We start from the raw sequence: 18,780 nt of genomic DNA on the forward strand, positions 1-18,780 counted from the left end.
AGAAAGAACAAAACTTAATCCTACAATATTTGCTTTTTAATGTTATTGCCTCTGTATATGCAGTGCTTCTCAAAAGCTTTATGTTGTAATCTAAGGAATAATAAGACACCAATAGATCCACAAAAGGATTTAAAACCCCAGGGGGAAAAATGCAAAGCTAGCATTGTTGTCATAATAAAATTAAAGAGCTGGAATTAAAGCTAACTGATTCCTATTTTAGCATTTCAGAAAGTAAAATGACATCATGTGATTGTGTCTGTTCATTTAACATCTGTTCTTTCTAATTTGTCATATGTGTATTTGAAACAGTTATTTCCTACCTCTTAGTAAATGCCAAGTAATATTAATGGCTCATTTTGAAAAAGAAAAATTTTAATTGACTCCTAAAAGTCACTTCTGAATTTCTTATTATGTTTGTATTTTAAAGGACTATTCAATCAAATTAAAATATCCTATTTTTAAATTGCTTTTCAGCAATGCAGTCAACCTTTTAAGCAATGTTCCGGTCTCTTGTTTGGATGTTCTCATTTGTCCATTAACCCATGAAGAAACAGCCCAAGAGGCAACGACTCTAGATGAACTGCCCAGTGATAAAACAGCTGAGAAAGAAACAGTTTTGAAAAACAATACCATGGTATACAATGGTATGAATATGGAGGCCATTCACATTTTACTCAATTTTATGGAGAAGAGAATAGACAAGGTAAGGATGATAAATTGGAAGCCTTGGGAAGATGCTTCTAAAGAATGTAAATATGCTATACATACAAACACCACAGAGCACGATTTTGAAATCTAAGCTTTTTGTTGCATTGTTTGTGCATCAAAAAGCATTTTATTGTAATACACGATAATTGCTGAAACCAAGTGGATTTATTTGTTTAATCCTGAAAATTGTGTTCATGCAACACCAAAATTGTGACTAGTGCTTGAAAACAAAAATTAATTACTGTTCCATGTAGATACTTTGTAAGTCTTAGAAGTAAAAATTTTCCCTCAAAAAACTTGACACTTTCCATAATACCTAAAAGACATCTTCCAAAAGAGAAAAGACATTTTTGATTTTCCATTTGTTGTGAGCTGTTTATTTTCTCTGGTATGTCACTTGCTTTGTCAGGCACCCATATTAAAAGGCAGCAAGGTAGCATAAGCGGGTCACTAAAACCTTTGCCTTATTTAAAAGCCCATTGGCTGAGCCAGTGGGAACCGTTAGAAAATATAGGAAAATCCAGGAAGGACAAAAATAGGTATTGGCAAACATGAAGATAACTGATAAAATGGAAATACTGTAAGGAAAATAATTTTTAAAGTAATTTGTAAGCTTTGGTAACATAAGATGCCCCCCAACCCAAAAAAAGTATTAATATGCTGAGTGACATGGAAGAAAGTAATACTGTTAGAAACTAATGTAGTATGTATGGGTTTTGTTTTGTTTTGTTTTTTTATAGGGAAGCAGCTATAGAGAGGGTCTAACTCCAGTTCTCAGCTTATTAACAGAATGTTCTCGAGCCCATCGAAACATCAGAAAATTTCTCAAAGATCAGGTAACTGCTTAATGCATGTTATTATATCTCACAGTTAATCTTTTTATACGTGTTTTCAAACACAGAATTAATTAATTGAATTCTCTCACAATGTTTTTTTTCCCAGAATATCAGAAACTCAGAAAAGTTAGTTTTAATCTTCGAAATCTTCCTAATCAAGAAATAATTGATCTTGTGTATTTTTGAGTCATTCATTCATTTCTTTATTATTTATTGAGATCAACTGTGTGCTATGTTCTAAACATTGTTCTGAGTATTAAATGACAGACCAAGTTTCTGCCCTTCTGAAGCTTACCTTATAGTGATGGGACAAAAAGTAAACAAATATAAAACATAATGGCAGGTGGTGACAAGTGTTCTGAAGAAAGATAAAGCAGGGGAAGAGAAAGGGGTGTCTTAAGGGTTGATAAGGGAGGGTCTTTGTGAGAGACGTTTGAGCAGAAAGTCTGATACATAAGAACAGTATCTCTGAGAATATCTGGATGAGAAATGTAACAGAGAGAACAAGTTCAAAGTCCCTAAGGTGAGTGGATGCTTTGGTATGCGTAAGGAAAAGCAAGAAGGCCATTGTGACTAGGCAACAATACGTAAGGGGGAGAGTGGTAGATGAAGTAAGAGAGAGAGACAAGAGCCAAATAACATAAGGTTGTGTAGGACTTTTGATTCTCTTCTAAATGAAGTGAGAAGTGAGATGAGAAGACATTGGAGTGTTTTGAGAGGGGGAATGATGTGACCTCATTTATATTTAAAGATACTCAGGGTATTATTTTTAGGATAATCTATAGTGGGGCACAAGTGGATGTGAGGAGACCAGCCAAAAAGAGAACTAATGGTGAAGGCTTGGAGTAGGACAGTAGTGATTTGAATATATTTTGAAAGTAGAGCTCATAGAACTCGCTGATAGATTGGAATATGGGTTGAGAAAGAAAAAATAATTAAGGATAATTTTTAAACTTTTTGATTATATCTTAAACTCCAAGTCTAAGACTTTGACAATAACAGTAAATGAAACTGACTTTCTCTAAAATACCAATTTCTCTTGATACCCTCAATCCAACTTTCTTTTATCCCCATGAAGATTGACAGTCTATCATTGTTTTCACTGTCCTTCACTCACCTCATGTGCTTCTCTCTTTGCCCAGGCCAGATTCCACCTGTGGTTCATTACTATAATCATTCCTTTCCATATATCTTTCACTAGCACCTCTTACTCTTTCTCAGTTATACTCACCTGGTGAAACCCAACAAACTGGTAAAATCCAGCCTTCTACCTACTCTGAGCCTCTACCAAACACTTGAACATGATAAAAAAATAATAATAATAACACAACCATATTGGCTAGTCTACTTTAAATTTAAGACTGCCTTCCCCAAGTGGTTCTCCAGCACACTCTGAGATGACTGTTTCCCAACCTCTTTTTCTTCAAACTTCATTTGACCTTGTTTCACTAAGAAATTGAGAAAACTTCATTTTCCACCACTGCACCTGCTGTCTGCCAGCATCTGAACCACCTTGTCCTGTGTCTCCCCCTCTATCCCAATGGATGAATTATTCCTACTTCTGTCTGTGGCCAGCCTCTGTCCTAGACGCCTTAACTTCCCATGGACTGTGCCCCTGCATTTATTCCCTCTCTGTCATATTCTATTAATCATTTTTTTTAATGTATTAAATTGTTTCTGTCAGCACTCAAATACATCTTCTATCTTAAAAACAGAAACAACTTCCCTTAATCACACTTCTCAAGCTGCCTTCCGTTTCTCTGCTCCTCTATATGCAGTATTTCTCAGAAGAGTTTTCCATATTCACCCTTTCTATTCCTTTTACTCTTTGACTTTTTCCTGAACCCTCTGTGATTAGGCTTTCATGCTTTCCACCCCACTGCAAAGGTTTTTATCAGTCACCAACCCAATATTGTCAAAGCTAATAGTTCTCAAATCTTCTTTTCTTTTATTCCCCAATAGTATTTGATACAAGTATTCCCTCCTCCTTGAAATACTTTCTTCACTTGATTTCTAGGAAACAGTAGAGAACCTATTCTTTTTTTTTTTTAAGATGACCGGTAAGGGGATCTTAACCCTTGACTCGGTGTTGTCAGCACGACGCTCTCCCAAGTGAGCTAACCGGCCATCCCTATATAGGGATCCGAACCTGTGGCCTTGGTGTTATCAGCACCGCACTCTCCCAAGTGAGCCACAGGCTGGCCCTGAGAACTATTCTTTGCTGATCTTCCTCCTGTTCCTAACCCTAAATGTTTGAGTGGCCAAGGCAATACTGTCTTGTCTCCATCTCTATTCCCTTATTAGTGATATCATTCAGGAATCGTGGTTTTGAAAACCATCTGTATGCTGATGACTCTCAGATTTATATCTCCAGCTGTGACCTGTTCTCTAAGCTCCAGATTTATGTAATGAACTGCCTGCTCATCTCTTCCCCTTGGATGTGTAGTAGATATCTTAATGTATCCCAAACTAATATCTTGATTTCCATCCTTCTAATCTATTTCTTCCCCTTCTTTACACATTTCAATACGTGGTACTACTGCTCACCCCAATGTTCATTTATCATCATATAGAATTCCTCCTAGTGAATGAACCAGGTTCATCTTTCCCCTTTATATTTATGGTCGAGATTTATAAGTACCTTACTTTGTGTATAGCATACTAATAGATATTACTGATAAGGAGAGATGAGAAAGTAGAGAATTTATCTTTGACGAATTTATAGTTTATTGAAAGAAGAGAGAGATCATAAAAGTATGATAATCATTTAAGCAAGATAAACTAATTAATTAATTAAGGTTATTTCCAAGTTTGATTATTTTAAGACATTCTACCTTGACTAGGTGGACTTGGTGAAGAATGGAAATGAAAATACTCTATTTTCTATCTTTATGCTTTTTCACATAGAGGATTCAACTAAACTGTTTAGATTTTGCTATCTCTGATCAGGACAGCCAAAAAACTATTTGTTAAACAGCGTCTTTATATGAAAGCCTTGGGCCACATATTGTGTAGATACAAAAGATTAAGACCCACTCTGTGTCCTAAAAAGACACTGCAATATAGGTAAGGAGATGAAACATGACAGGTAAAAAGATAACTAAAGATACAAGGCATAATACAGAAAACAACTCTCCTTCTGAGGAGGGTGCACTTTAGACAGTGATGATCAAGAAGGGCAGAACTCAAAGTAACAGATGAGTAGCTTTGATAATAGTGTAAATGGAACCATGGTTAATTACTAGGCCCTGTAGTAAAGACCTGATTAAATCCAACTCACATATACCCAGAGGAAATTGGTCTTGAGTGTTCTGTATTTGGGCAGGTAGGAAAGAAAACAGGTGGTAGAACTAACCGACCAAGTCATATTAGTCCGGAGAGGCTTATAGAAGAGATGAGTATTCAGTGGGTTTAAAAGAGGAACTAAATGAGATCTGTCAACCAAAAATTTGTGGGAGGGTAGTATTGGGAGGGAAATACATATGCAGTTTAGGAATGGTATATAACAACAACAAAAAAAATTTCATAAAAAACTTATTTTAAGGAACCCAAAACATAGCTAACAAAATTTTTGCATGATAACCTTTGTTCATAGATTCTGTACTCTGGATACTGTAGACACATACTATATGAAATCATTTGTTACATGTCTCATTCTTTTAGAAATGGGAGATAATTCAGTATGGTTGGCCCAATCAAATAATTAGAATTTATTGTGCAATTACTTTGTGCCTAATATTGTGTTCTGCCTGGACAGAGATACTGAAATATGGATTCTGTAAACACTTTGGGTAGATTACTTAATTTTCTGAGATTTAGTTTCCACGTTTGTTTATGGCTATATCTCCAGTGCCCCTGATACATCCTGATATGTGGTAGGCACTCAGTATGGAAAGAGAGCAAGGGAAGGAAGAAAATAGTTGAATGGATCATATAAAATAATCTGTACATAAAGGATCTGGCATATAGTAGGTGCACAATAAATTATTATTTGAGCACCTGTATGTAATATGCTAGGTACTAGGAAAAGAACAGTAAACAAAACAAAGAAATCTCTGCCCCAGTGGACCTCACTCTCATAGAAGGAGGCAGATGATAAACAGATAAATATATACTATATCAGGTGGTGATAAGTCCTATGAGGAAGATTATAACAGAGTAAGGGGAGGTAGTAAAAAAGAGATGCTAAAGTTTAGTGATATAGAGTAGTCAGGGAATATCTCTTAAAAGTAACATTTGAACAGAAACCTGAAGGAGTTAAGGGAGAGAATCATGCAAGTTTCCAGAAAAAGAGTTTCTGGGCAGAGAGAACAGCAAATGCAGAGACCTGAGGCTGGAAAGTGCTTGGCATGTTTATGGAGTTCCATGGAAGTCTGTGTGGCTGTAGCAGCATAAGCAAGAAGAATAGTAGAAATGAAGTCAGAAGTAACAGGAAGGCAGATTATGTGGAACCTTGTAAGGGACTTGTAAGGACCTTACTTTTTATTGTGAGTGAAATGAGAAGCTGGGGCAACTGGAGGACTTTGAGGACTGACATGATCTGACTTTCAAAGGATCATCCTAGCTGCCCTGTAGAGAATAAATCAGAGAGAACAGGATGAAAGCAAGGACCACTTAAGAGGTTGTGATATTAGTCCAGGTGAGAAATATTGGTAGCTTGGACTTGGTAATACTGGAGGGTGTAGTAAGAAGTGGTTGGATTATTGGGTATATCTCAAAGGTAGAACCAACATAATTTGCTGATGGATGGGTGGGAGGTAAAAGAAAGGAGTCAAAGATATTTCCAAGGTTTTTGTATGAAGTAGTTGGAAAAATGAACTTACCATTGAATGAAATGGAAAACTGCAGAAGGAACAGGTTTGGTAGGAATATCAAGATCCCATTTAGGACATGCTAAATTTGGGATGCCTATAAAAGTCTGGAGGTCAGAAGCAGAGTAGAATGGTAGTTATCAGGGGCTGGGGGAAAGATGAGGAGTGACTATTCAAAAATAGAATTTCAGCTAATATAAAATGATTAAATTCTAGAGACCTGCTATATAACGTTGTACCTATAGTTAATAATACTGTATTGTACACATAAAAATTTAAGAGGGTTAAAAAAAAGAAATGCAGAATCACAGGTCCCACCAAGACTTACTGAATCAGAATCAGTAACTCGATCCACAGGTGTTTGGCATTCACATTACAGTCTGAGAAGCACTAGCTGAAGTTTAGCAGGATGACTTCATAACACTTTAAGTTGCTCTGTAATCAGTCTGTATGTGAGGTGGTGGCAGCATATTTAATATTGTATTGTGTTAAATATTCTCTGTTTAAACTTATCATAGATGTAATCATAATCTTAAAAAACAAAAGTGAGTCCATTTTAATATAATTTCCACCCTTATTTTTATCTGTTACTTTCCATAGCCCTTTGTAAAATCCTATAATACATTTCTTTTCAGTGATTAAAAAACAGTCTGGAGGTCAGGGAAGAAATCAACATGGACATATAATTTAGAGAGTCATCAGGATGCAAAGGCTATATAAAGCCATTAAAGTGAATGAGATCACCAACAGAGTGAGTGAAAATAATGAAGAAAAGTTGCCCAAAAACTCAACCCTTGAGTATTCCAACATTTATAAGACAGGAAGAGAAAAGAAAATTGGCAAAAGAGGCTGAGACCAAGCAACCAGTGAGATAGAACCAGAAGAGAGGCGTCTGGGTGGGTGGACGGGTGAGTGAGTGAGCGAGCAGACAAACAGAAAAACTGTTAGGTAAGCCCTCTGCAGATCAGTCCATAAAACAGAGATGAGGGTAATGTTCCTGCCTCCTTTGCAGAGTTACTTTGAGGATTATAAATAATGTAGTACACCATCTATTACAGCAACTAGCACACAGAAAGTGCTCAATGATTAGTAGCCACTTTTTATTATAAAATTAAACTGAAAAACAAGTACAGATTTTTTTCTTATGTACTGAAAATGCTGCAGGACTTAAAAGAAGATAAAAATTAATATGACTCAGGGTATTAAAGAAGTCTCCATTGAAGAAGGAGAAACTTTACCTAGACTTTAAAGTGGATTTTGATAGGGGCAAGTAGTGGCATTCCAGGTGCTGGGATGAGTAAGAACTCAGAAACGCATGGTGGTGTACTGAAGAGATGTTTCTGTTCAAATGAAACCTTGTTATAAGCATGAAATTATTTGAGACCTGTTTTTATTGTCATAGTTTAGTTTATTTATTTGGAAGCTAACCTATATTTATTTTAAAAAATTTTTTTCCACTCTTACAAAACTAAGCCCAGTAGACGTTATAAGACTGACCAGTTGCATGGTATCATCCTCACTAATTCCAGTACCCTCAATTGATGATGATTTTTGCATTTGTGCCATCAGGTGTTACCACCATTGAGGGATGTGACAAATCGACCTGAAGTTGGCTCAACTGTGAGAAATAAGCTGGTGCGTCTCATGACACACGTTGACCTTGGAGTCAAGCAAATTGCTGCTGAATTCCTCTTTGTCCTTTGCAAAGAGAGAGGTAGGTTAAACTCTATTTGCCCTCTACTTTTTATCTTTAAGAGGGAATTTGAGAAATTTTCCTGTTAGTTGTGGCCATTTCATTCCATTCTTTCTAGAGCTTGCTATCTATCTGTTCTAGCAGAGGGGCTGAGGAGATAATAAAAATTAATACATTAAAAGCATTTTTATATCCTTCTGAATTCACTGAGACATGCAGAAACAGATACATTACCAAGCATACTCATATTTAAACTTTGCCTTCTGTATCCTTACCCAGACTTCTTAATCTTGATGGGGCAGGACCTGGAGCCATTGTGAAAAGTCTGCTTATGTAATTCAGGTCATGCTATTTTGATAACAAGACAGGGGCCTGGGTTAAGTTCCTCTATTTAATTCCTCTTGGAATTAAAACTATAGGCAGAAATGCGTAAGATATGCCTCTTACCCCTAAGATTATTAAAAAATAACTACACTACAGTGTAACAAATACTACTCTACAAGTATTTATAGAGTGTCTACTGAGGAAGATCCATCAATTAAAAATACTTCCTAACATTGTATGGATTATTTGCTCTAAAAAAGTCAAGTTCTCCAAACAGGGAACTTTGACTAAATTATTCAGATATTCTCACCTATTTCTTTCTTCTCTTAGTTTATAAATGTACTAGTATAAAATTCTCCCTAAGCAGATTTTATATTCCACTTTTTTAACGTACCCCAGTTTTGTGAGATAATTTGGAGATGGAAAACACTCACTCACTTCTCTCAAAATCTTGTCAATTGTGTCCTTAAACTTCATTTCTGACTTACTGATTCAACCACTTAAGTTCCTGTTAAGATGATGTATTAGCAACATAATTTGGTCATTGTCATAATGGCGATAATAAATATAACTATTGTGAACTGAGAGGTATCATTACTATGCATAATCTCATTTTAATTCTCATAAGGACTTTCTAAGGTAAATATTACTGTTTCAGTTTTATAAATGAAGCGTCCTGGCACTTGAGAGCCTTTCAGTAACTTATTCAAGGTAATGCATTTGCTTAGGGCAGGAGTCCAAATTTGAGTCCTATCTTTTCATTCTGCCATAGTCCCTCTCATGATAATTATCTTCAGCTATTATTATACACTAGCTTATTTAGCATCTGTTCTTTTAAATACTTCTTTCATAACTTTGAATAAAACATTGATTTAGCATCTTGGAGTTGTGGTTAGCATAGTGCCTTGCATATAGTGATATGTAAATACTCATGTTGGCTGAATTGAACTGATTTTTTTGAGATCAGAAATGAAATGTTTTTTTAAGGGTAATTATGTACGTCTGTACATAAATCTAAACCTCACATGTGTATCTATTCATGAAAAAAGGTTTACTTCTCTGTCTCTGTATTTATAGTTTTTCTACAATAAATATGCATTTCTTGTACACTTTAAAAAGTTTTTAAAAGGGGGAAAATAAAGTTTATTTCTTCTATAATTATATATCTAAGAATATACCTAAATACATGTTGCATATCTAAATACATAATTGCATGCCTAAGTATATATCCAAATATAATCACCTTACTGATGAGGTAGAGTACCATAGCAAATACATTTATAAGTAAATTTTGTTAATTTTTTTTCATTAAGTGGTTAGCTTTGTTTCCCCTTGGATCCAGTATTTGAAGTTTCTTAGTCCTAACTTTGAGCCCAAAGCCAACCCACATTAGCAAAATAACATTTCTTTCATTTGACCTTTGACAATTCTATATACAGTTACCTGCTTTTCTTTCTAATTTGATTATAAGTTTCTGTAGTGTATTCTTTTGGAATAAAAATTCATTCAACAAATATTTTTTAGCTAAACCCTAGGATTACAAAGGTGTACAAGATCAACAAGGTCTCTGCCCTTATATTGTTTAGTTTCTTATGCAAGGGGCACAGACTCAAATGCCTACAGCAGCCAGGCTGGTAATAAAAGTAAGTCAAGTGGACTAGATGTAAGATAATAAATGAAAACTGATGCATAGCTCATTATTGAGGAGATGGTGGGTTGGGGTGAGAGAACAAGGGGATTGTGAGGGACTGGAAAGAGGATGTTGCTGCTATTTAGCTCCAACTAATTGTTACTGTGAAAGAACATGTGCCCAGTATTACCAGATCTTCCAAGTTTTTCAAGAGATGCTAGAGCACACTTTTTAACTTACAATCTCTGGTTTTAAATGTTGTCAACTAATTCAAATTTAAGATCTTCTGCCTGCCCCCTCACCCCCAAAAAATGTCTGCAGTCTACATTCAATTTAAAAGTCATCAGATTTTAGAATTTGGGTTTAGAGGTAGACCATCAAAATGAAATAAACTTTAAATAATTTGTCAGAGTGGCTAAACTTTTAAGGATATGCAAAGCTAAGTTTAAATCGAAGGTACCTTGGCAAGGCTCAAAGTTCAGACCACTAAGTAGAGATAGCAAGCAACAGTCAAATTGAGTTAGGAGCACAGAGATACATTAAGAAGGAAAATTGGAATGAGGTGAGATACAAAGGGCAAAATTTTATAGAAGACAAGGCACACAAAGGACCATTCAAGTGTCTTAATTACCCATCTGTGCCAGGCTAAACTGTATCTCCAGCCAGTAGTGGCCCACAGGTTAACTTGTGCTCATGCCACCAACTTGTTCTGTTGAACCCTGACATAACTAAACTTTTATTATCACCCCGAAAATTGTGTACTTTCTACAATGGGCTAAAGATAGGCCTTACATAGTTTAATCAAAAGAAGGGGATTTGTAAAAATAATCCCCTGCCTTGGTGGGGTTCCCCCTGCACACACACACCTTTTTAACATATTCATTAATTCCCAGTGTGTACCAGGCATTGTGGTAGGGGCTGAATTACAGAGCGAAGTTAGGCTTGAACTCCCTCAGCACATAGCCCCACACCTATAAATTTACTTTAGTCTCCATTTCTGTCTCGGAGGAATAGGTAGGTGTTTCTTTAGCTCAGGGCTACTCTCCCTTTCCTGTTGATCTTTCTCTTCCTGTCTTCGCAGAAGCCTTGCTGCTTCAGTTGTTACCCTGTATTCTCTTGTTTTTTTTTTTTTTTTTTTTTTTAACTGTCCCTATGTGCTTTCCTAAACCCAGGTACATACTCATGTCACTGACCCTCACATCTTAGCATCTTGAAAGATGAATGTTTATCTTTTCATTATCCTTACTACATGCTCAGTCTTCAGCTTGCTGTAAGTCAGGCTTTCTACCACCATTCCGTACCCCCCAGGTACCACTGAAAATGTTCTCAGTAAGGTCACAAATTACCTAATTTTCCTTTTTTTTTTTTTTTTTTTCCTTTTTGTCTTTTTTTCGTGACCGGCAACGGATCGCAACCCTCAGTGTCGCGCCCATACCGGACGGGGACCGGCAACGGGATCGTAACCCTCGGTGTTGCGCCCGCACCTCGCTCAGCCAGTGAGCGACCGGTCTGTATGTGGGATCCGAACCCTCAGCGGGAGCGCCGCCGCACTCCCAAGCGGCACACTGTAGCAGTGCGCCACTGGGCCAGCCCAAATTACCTAATTTTCAAAGGCAATGGCTGACCGTTCTATTTGTTTCTGTGCTACCACACACTCCTGGATGTCCTTTGCCTTCTCTTTCTTTTCATTCTCATTTGCTAACTCCTTTCTTTGTCCACATTTAATTGCTGATATTCACTAAAGTTACCTTCGGTCCCCATTTGCACTTTACATTGCTCCCTTAGTAAACTCATCCTCTCCCTTGGCTTCTGCTTCAGCCTATTTGCTGAGTAGGTTCCCAAATCTATGTATCTCCAACCCCAGCCTTTCTCCTAAACCCCAATCATATTTACCCATCACTTACTGGACATGTCCACCTGTGTTTCTCAAAGATACCTCAAACTTATGTCTAAAGTTGGATTCATTATCCTCATTCCCATGCTCCTCAACCTTTTCTTTATCCTTTGATCACTTTCTCTGTTAAAGGTACCGTTGTCTGTTTAGTTGCCAAAGTCAGAAACCTAGGAATTGCCCTAGATTCCTTCTTTACCCGTAGAGCTAATAATCATACAGATTTTACCTCCTGAATATCTCTCATTTATTTGCTTCATTGTGTTCTGGCACTGCTACTTTAGTACAGTCCCTTAAAATTACTTTCTTAAACTGTTAATAAACTATTAAAATAGATCTCTCTGTTTCTAGTCAGATTTTCTTAAGTTTGTCTTCCACATGGCTAACAGATTGTTCTAAAATACAAATATAATCTTCTCATTTCTTGTTAATACAAATATAATCTTCTCATTTCTCATTAAAACTTTTAATGATGCCCTATCACCTGCATGGTAAGATCCAAATTTTACCTCCATGGGTTACCTCTGTGAGTGTATTCTAAATCCGTTCCCACGTTACACTTCCCACTTAACCATACTAAATTCTTTATTGTTGCCTCATTATACTGCAGCACTTCTTGGAGTATCTATGTGGTTTGGCAGATGCTGTTCTTTTTGTACTCAATGCCCTTCTTCTCATCTTTGTTAGCATGGTGAGCTTCATTTATCTTTGAAGACCCGCTTGAGCATCATCTCTGTGAAGACTTCTCTGACAATCCCACATCACAGTCAGAGTTATCATTCTCTCCTTTGTGCCATTTTTACTTATCTCTGTTTTTAATACTTTTTTTCTTTTTTTTTTTTCCCCTTACCTTGAAAGCAACAAGAGAATGTTTTTAATACTTTTGATATTTACTATTTTGTAACTCTTGACTATTTGTTGAGCTTATTTGTTGAGATAGTGAGATTCTTTAGGTGGAGGATCATATCTTATTCATCTTTAGATCCCCAGTACTTAACACAGTACCTTACAGATAGTAGCTGCCCCATAAATGTTTAATAAAAGAGCAAACATTTTTGCTGTCTATAAATTCAGTCTGGTGAATAGACTATCTTGTATATTTCTCCATATAAAGGAATAATTTCAGTACACTATGGTAAACACCCTAAGAGAGGGATGTGCCAGGTACCTTAGCAACCTGGAAGAGGGAATGATTGGGGGGCGTGGAGAAGGTCAGAGATAGTCTTCATAGAAGAAGATAGAGAAATGAGAAATAGCCTTGGTATGTAAAGAAAAGAGATTCAGGAAAGAATTCCAGTTTAAGGAAGACGAGTTTGGAAAACAAGGCAGAGGCCAGAAAATGGAGCCATTTAGGCCTTACTTTGGACTTTGAGCTTAGCCTTTACAGGGAGACATTAGAGGTTTTATCCAGGAAGGTGACAAAGTCATATTTTAGGGCTGGCCAGTTAGTTCACTTGGTTAGATCACAGTGCTGATAACAATAAGGTCTAGGGTTTGGACACAAGCCAGCAGCCAAAAGAAAAAAAATCACATTACATAGATATCTCAGGCAATTGTGTGGAACAAGGGGTATGAGACTAGAAATAAGGACACTAGTTAGAGGAAACTACTAATAGGAATTTCTAAACGTTACAGTATTTAACTGGAAGGAAAAGGACTTACACAGAGAAGGGGGAATTGGTCTCTGAATAGAATATGGATCTGTTATTCTTTCTTCTTGGTAATGGAGGAAAAACCCTTGTTCATTTACAGTAGAGTGTGGTCACACATTTGTGTACGCAATATACCATGACTACCAGTGCAGTCCTGACTTTGCACAGTGCTACCATGGTTGCTTTCCTCTGCTCATAGTGCCCTCTAGCATGCTGATAAAATAATGGTGGGATATTTCTTGCAGCTTTCTGACTGAATGCTGAATTGTTTCATTTCAGCAGTATTTTTTCATAACTGCATAGGACAAAAAACAAATATATTTGCGTGTTTCTTTTCTTTTTTTTTAAGGACCACGCAGAAAATCTTGTCTTTGACGTAGCAGCTCACCTTAACATCCAAGTACAGTCAATTTTTCTTTTACCACTTTCTCAATATCAACAGGTTATTATATGGAGTGTTTGAAAATAGAACAAAAAGTAGCTGGAAATACTCTACCAGTGCTTCTCACTGTGAGGATTTTGTATTCCATATGTCTCCCCTCCTCTACCCCCATTTTCTTATCTTATTAACAAAAGTTCATGTGATTTTTAAACTATTGGCTATAGCCTTATCTATTTTGGAGGTAAAATATGTCTTAAATCATCTTTGTAACCCAGACTGTCTATCAGAGAGTTGGCACGTAATGTTTGTTCCAGTGAAAGAGCAGTAAACATTATTTTCATTAAAGTGCCAGGGAATTTCACTATTAACTAGGTTTCAGGGGTATTTTCTGCATAAGAAAGCAATTATTTAGTATTCTGTTTACTTCCATTTAACTTTTGTGTTCTTAAACTATTTATTTCCATCTTTAGCCATTTTGTGTCTTTTTTTATTGTTATTTTATTTTTAAGAATATTCATTTAAACCATTTACTCATATCTCAATTTAGACTTTCATAATTTCAGTAAATATTTCTTTTCTGGAACCACTAAAAACATCCTTATTTGTTTAAATAAAAAAGAAAAACACAATCTGACCAATAATGCTTACAATAAGAACATCAGTGCTGTGTGGGTTTGGATCTGTTTCATTCTCAGTGGTTTTGTGTCTGAACATGTCATTACGATCATGTTTAACCTCCATGAATATTAAGAATGCCTATGTACACTGAATATTCATTTCTTTCCCTAAATAACTCATTACCGATTTATTGATTTATCTCAATCAGTTCATCTTGGGGAGGTTCTGATGGCAAGAAGTAGCGTATCAGGTTTATTCAGAGAGCTGTCAAATATACCACTGTGATCCTTCATTAAATTCTAATATCAACGACTAGCCAGTTGGCTCAGTTGATTAGTGCATGGTGTTACAACACCAAGGTCAAAGGGTTAGCCAGCCACCAAAAAAAAAAAATTCTTATATCCTGTTGAGCACCCACTGAGAATTATTACCAAAGATACCACAGTTGCCAACAGCTTTTCAGGTAGCAAATAGTTGAAAATGACTAGTGTAAGCCTTATTTAATTTACTTATATTATTAACCCATTTTCTTTTGCACATATTTCACCACTTTACTATATTCTTTGAAAGCAGGGCTTCCTTGTATTTGTCCCCAGACTACCTATTCGTTGTCAAAAGAGGCACCCTCCAGTTCAAATATTTAAAAATTTGAGGGCCGAGCCTGTGGCGCACTCGGGAGAGTGCGGCGCTGGGAGTGCAGCAGCGCTCCTGCCGTGGGTTCAGATCCTATATAGGGATGACCGATGCACTCACAGCGCTCACAGCGCTCACTGGCTGAGCACGGTGTGGCAGGTCTCAAAAAGGACAAAATAAATAGATAGATAGATAGATAGATAGATAGATAGACAGACAGACAGATAGATAAATAAATAAAAAAATAAAAAATTGAAGTACCCTTGTATATCCCCTTTTCTTACCCACCTATTTCCCTACTCATCGCCCCTTTCAGGTCCCCAGAGTCATTTTAATTGCCCTTCTCTGAATTTTCTCCAGCTTTATTTTGGTTTTTTTAGGTAAGTGATTGAATTACAATAGTATTTCAGATGTAGATTTTACTATGGCTTTATACATGGTTAAGATAATATGTTGTTTTGTTTCCTACACTTGTCTTTAGGATGACATTTTATTAACATTCTATTGAAGGCCTTAAGTAAATTTTACCAATTTTATCTCTTGATTAAATATTTTAGTGTTCACCTTAAATTGTACCTGAAGAAAAGGAACTACTCCTAAATAAAGCTGCCAATTGTTGCTTAGTATCTTTCTTAAATGGATTTAGAAATCACCAAAACTTTTCTATAGTGCATGGTTCCCTTGCAAAAATTTTATGCATCTGCTTATCTTAGAGGTATCACCTTACACTGTTGACTGGGTAATACCTATGGAGGACCTGCACCAGTTGCTTCATTGAGTTTTTTTGTTTGTTTTCTGTGGGGTTTTTTTGTTTGTCCAAGATAAGTGCAAAATGATCATTTTACCCAATATTACCAGGGAAAAGAATGAGTGTTTACTTTGTGCCAGCTACTTTTCGAAGCACTTTGCATGTATTAACTTGTGAAGTAGATAGTTATTATTCCATTTCTACAGATTAGAAAACTGAGCTAGAGCTGCAAAATGTCTTACACATGGCCAACCAGCTAATAAGTGGTAGAGCCATTATAAAAATCCGGCCAGTCTAACTCCTGGGCCTTCCTGCTCAGTGAGTTTCATGTGCTTACATAGTGTTGCTGACTTTTTTTAAAAAAAAGTAGTAAGTTAGCCTATCCTATTTGTTAATAGTCTCCCTTAAATTTTCTTATTTCCTATATCCTTTCCTCCAATTTCTACAGAGGGTAAAAGAAAGATTTTAAATTGTGTGGCATATTGGTAAAATCCCAGTGTGACCTTCACTAGCTCTAGTTTCTTGTCATTTCTCTAAAACTGGACTTAAAAAAAGTAAAATTTGAAATCGGAAACTTAAAACACAGCCCTTATCAATGGCCTAGAAGTCACAGACATCCTACTTCTGCCATAAAGTGTGTTCATGACAGATCTGTTTGAATTTCTGATACCTAAAAAAGGCTCTTAGTCCTCAGAGCACCTAGGAAAATTTGTGGGTAGTTCAGTATCACCACGACCACACATTGAAAACCTGTCAATTTAAAGGTTTATTGCCCTGGCATATCTGCACCCTCCCTGTGTTGATGAGTGGTTGGTGATAATGGCAAACGCCCAAGGATTCTTGTCTAAAACCCTATTCTGTTTTTGCAGTGGATAGCCTGCTGAAATACACTGGCTATGGGAATGCTGCAGGACTGTTGGCGGCCAGAGGCCTCTTGGCTGGAGGAAGAGGAGATAACTGGTACTCGGAGGATGAGGACACAGACACTGAAGAATACAAAAATGCCAAACCAAAGTATAGTATCAAGTTTGTTTTCACCTAACTATGGCTGTGCCTTCGAGTTGGTTACTTGGCTTTCACTTCTTTGTCTTTCATTTTCCAAGTGTTGCTCTTCTCTTGTGGATTTGGAAGCTTTCCATTTAATGGTGTTTTTAGAGGAAGTTTCATAGCTAGTGCCTTGGAAAGTGACTTCAAGTGATTGAGGAAGGATGACATTGCAAGAAATGTTCTGCTGCATGGTATTTTTCAATATGCTCATCATCCTCTCCCAAGAGACCTGCGGTGTTTAGATATCTATCATCATACACTGAAAAAGTATTATTGCTTACTACTTACCTTTCTTTCCATAGGTTGAAATTTTATAGAGTATAACCAAGGTCAAATATTTAAGTTGGTTATTTGATACTTCAGTCTTTCTCAGAAATCTAAATATAGGTTCCATACATTCTGATCTTTCCTCTTTCATAAAAGCCCTACTGAGTCAATAAAATAATGCAGTAAGGCACATTACTACCAAAAGGAAAGAAGTCTAGCTCCAAAGTGAATTTTAATCAAACACTTAGGGAATCATCTTTTAACAGATGCTAATGTATTTGTTAGGCAAACCAGAGACTCTGTGAAGTCTTCTCTGAGTCAGGGCTTAAAAATTAAAGACACTAATTCTCATCTTCTGTCCCAAGACAAACCACCTGTCCTTCCTTCTATTCCCTCCCTATCCTTTTCATCCCCCTTTCAACCTCCATCCTAGATAAATTTCTTAGTTTACATTATTTGAGGTTTTGGATTCCCATACTGGCCAGCTGCCAAAAACAAAAACAAATAAAAAAGAGTTATTTGAGCTTAGTTTTTTCCTGGGTTCCATTACTAATTGTTAAAAAGGTGTGCCCTTCCCTTTTGGCATCATGAGTGATGTTGACATGCTGTGTTTTCTGACAGTCTTTCAGAGTGTGATGTGGATCATGTAGTAGGTAATCAAGGACAGAAAATCATTATCTGCAAAATTGGATCCTTTTAAAAAAAAAAATAGATTATGCCCTGTTGATATGAAAGTAATGAGTTGTCAGAAGGTGAAAGAAATGATCCGTCCCCAATCAGGCAGGACGTATATTGCCTGTTTATTGGCAAATCATTCTGAGTGGGTAGTGTTACTTTTAGCATCCCCAGTGCTATCAGCCTCAGCAGGATCTTATAGAGTATGTCCTACAAAAAAAGGCTTTTGGGGGAAGAAAAGGAAGCAGTGACTCAAGAAGTAAGTTCTTAATACTGCCACCATTTGGATGTTGTAAATTGGGCATATCTCTCAAATATTTAAAGCTAAGACAGAAAAATCTTACGTCTTTTTTTCCCTAATTTTAAAAGTCATTCTAAATTAGTCTTGCTAGGTTTTGATTTTTCCATTTTCTAAACTATATATTCATATCAATTTAATATATTAAATCTCTTCATTTGAGACATTAAAATATACCCCTTGAGAAGTCCCACATTTTTAAATGAATGTGGAAATTACATTAGGCATTACCTGTATCCCAGGGTATGTGAACACAGTCTATCCTAGAAAACTCCTAAGAATTCATGGATGGTTGATATCTTTGCATTTCATTGTATTGTTGATTTTGTGTGGTAGACGACTTCTTTAATGATAATGGTTATATGTTTAGCAAGCACCAAAATGCTACTGTAACAAGAAGGAGCTCAGAGAAAACACAACACTGGGCCTCTCCCTATAGTATGGGACATACTTGTAGAATTGTGTTAACATGGTGAAATGATGTTAAATTTTAAGAGATTACATTTCGTTAAAAGCAATAACCTTGATGTTTGATATTATTATTGTCTTGGCTGTCTATCATAGGAA

The 18,780-nt window shown here is 36.4% G+C and overlaps 1 protein-coding gene across 5 annotated transcripts in view; it reads left to right on the top strand.

Moving 5' to 3' along the window:
* RIC8B (RIC8 guanine nucleotide exchange factor B) overlaps positions 1 to 18,780 on the top strand; it is a 99,603-nt gene that overhangs the window by 55,144 nt on the left and 25,679 nt on the right. For all 5 annotated transcript variants that reach the window (XR_550756.1, XR_550757.1, XM_008576413.1 and 2 more), the window contains exons 5-8: positions 475 to 703; positions 1,449 to 1,544; positions 7,925 to 8,069; positions 16,796 to 16,940. Coding sequence is in view for 3 of the 5 variants with exons in the window: in XM_008576413.1 (XP_008574635.1) it covers positions 475 to 703; positions 1,449 to 1,544; positions 7,925 to 8,069; positions 16,796 to 16,940 (615 nt within the window). In the remaining 2 variants the exon portion in view is untranslated. The remainder of the gene's footprint in view (positions 1 to 474; positions 704 to 1,448; positions 1,545 to 7,924; positions 8,070 to 16,795; positions 16,941 to 18,780) is intronic.

Source organism: Galeopterus variegatus, unplaced genomic scaffold (genome assembly GCF_000696425.1).
Source record: "Galeopterus variegatus unplaced genomic scaffold, G_variegatus-3.0.2 Scaffold1346, whole genome shotgun sequence".
Classification (NCBI taxonomy): Eukaryota; Metazoa; Chordata; class Mammalia; order Dermoptera; family Cynocephalidae; genus Galeopterus; species Galeopterus variegatus.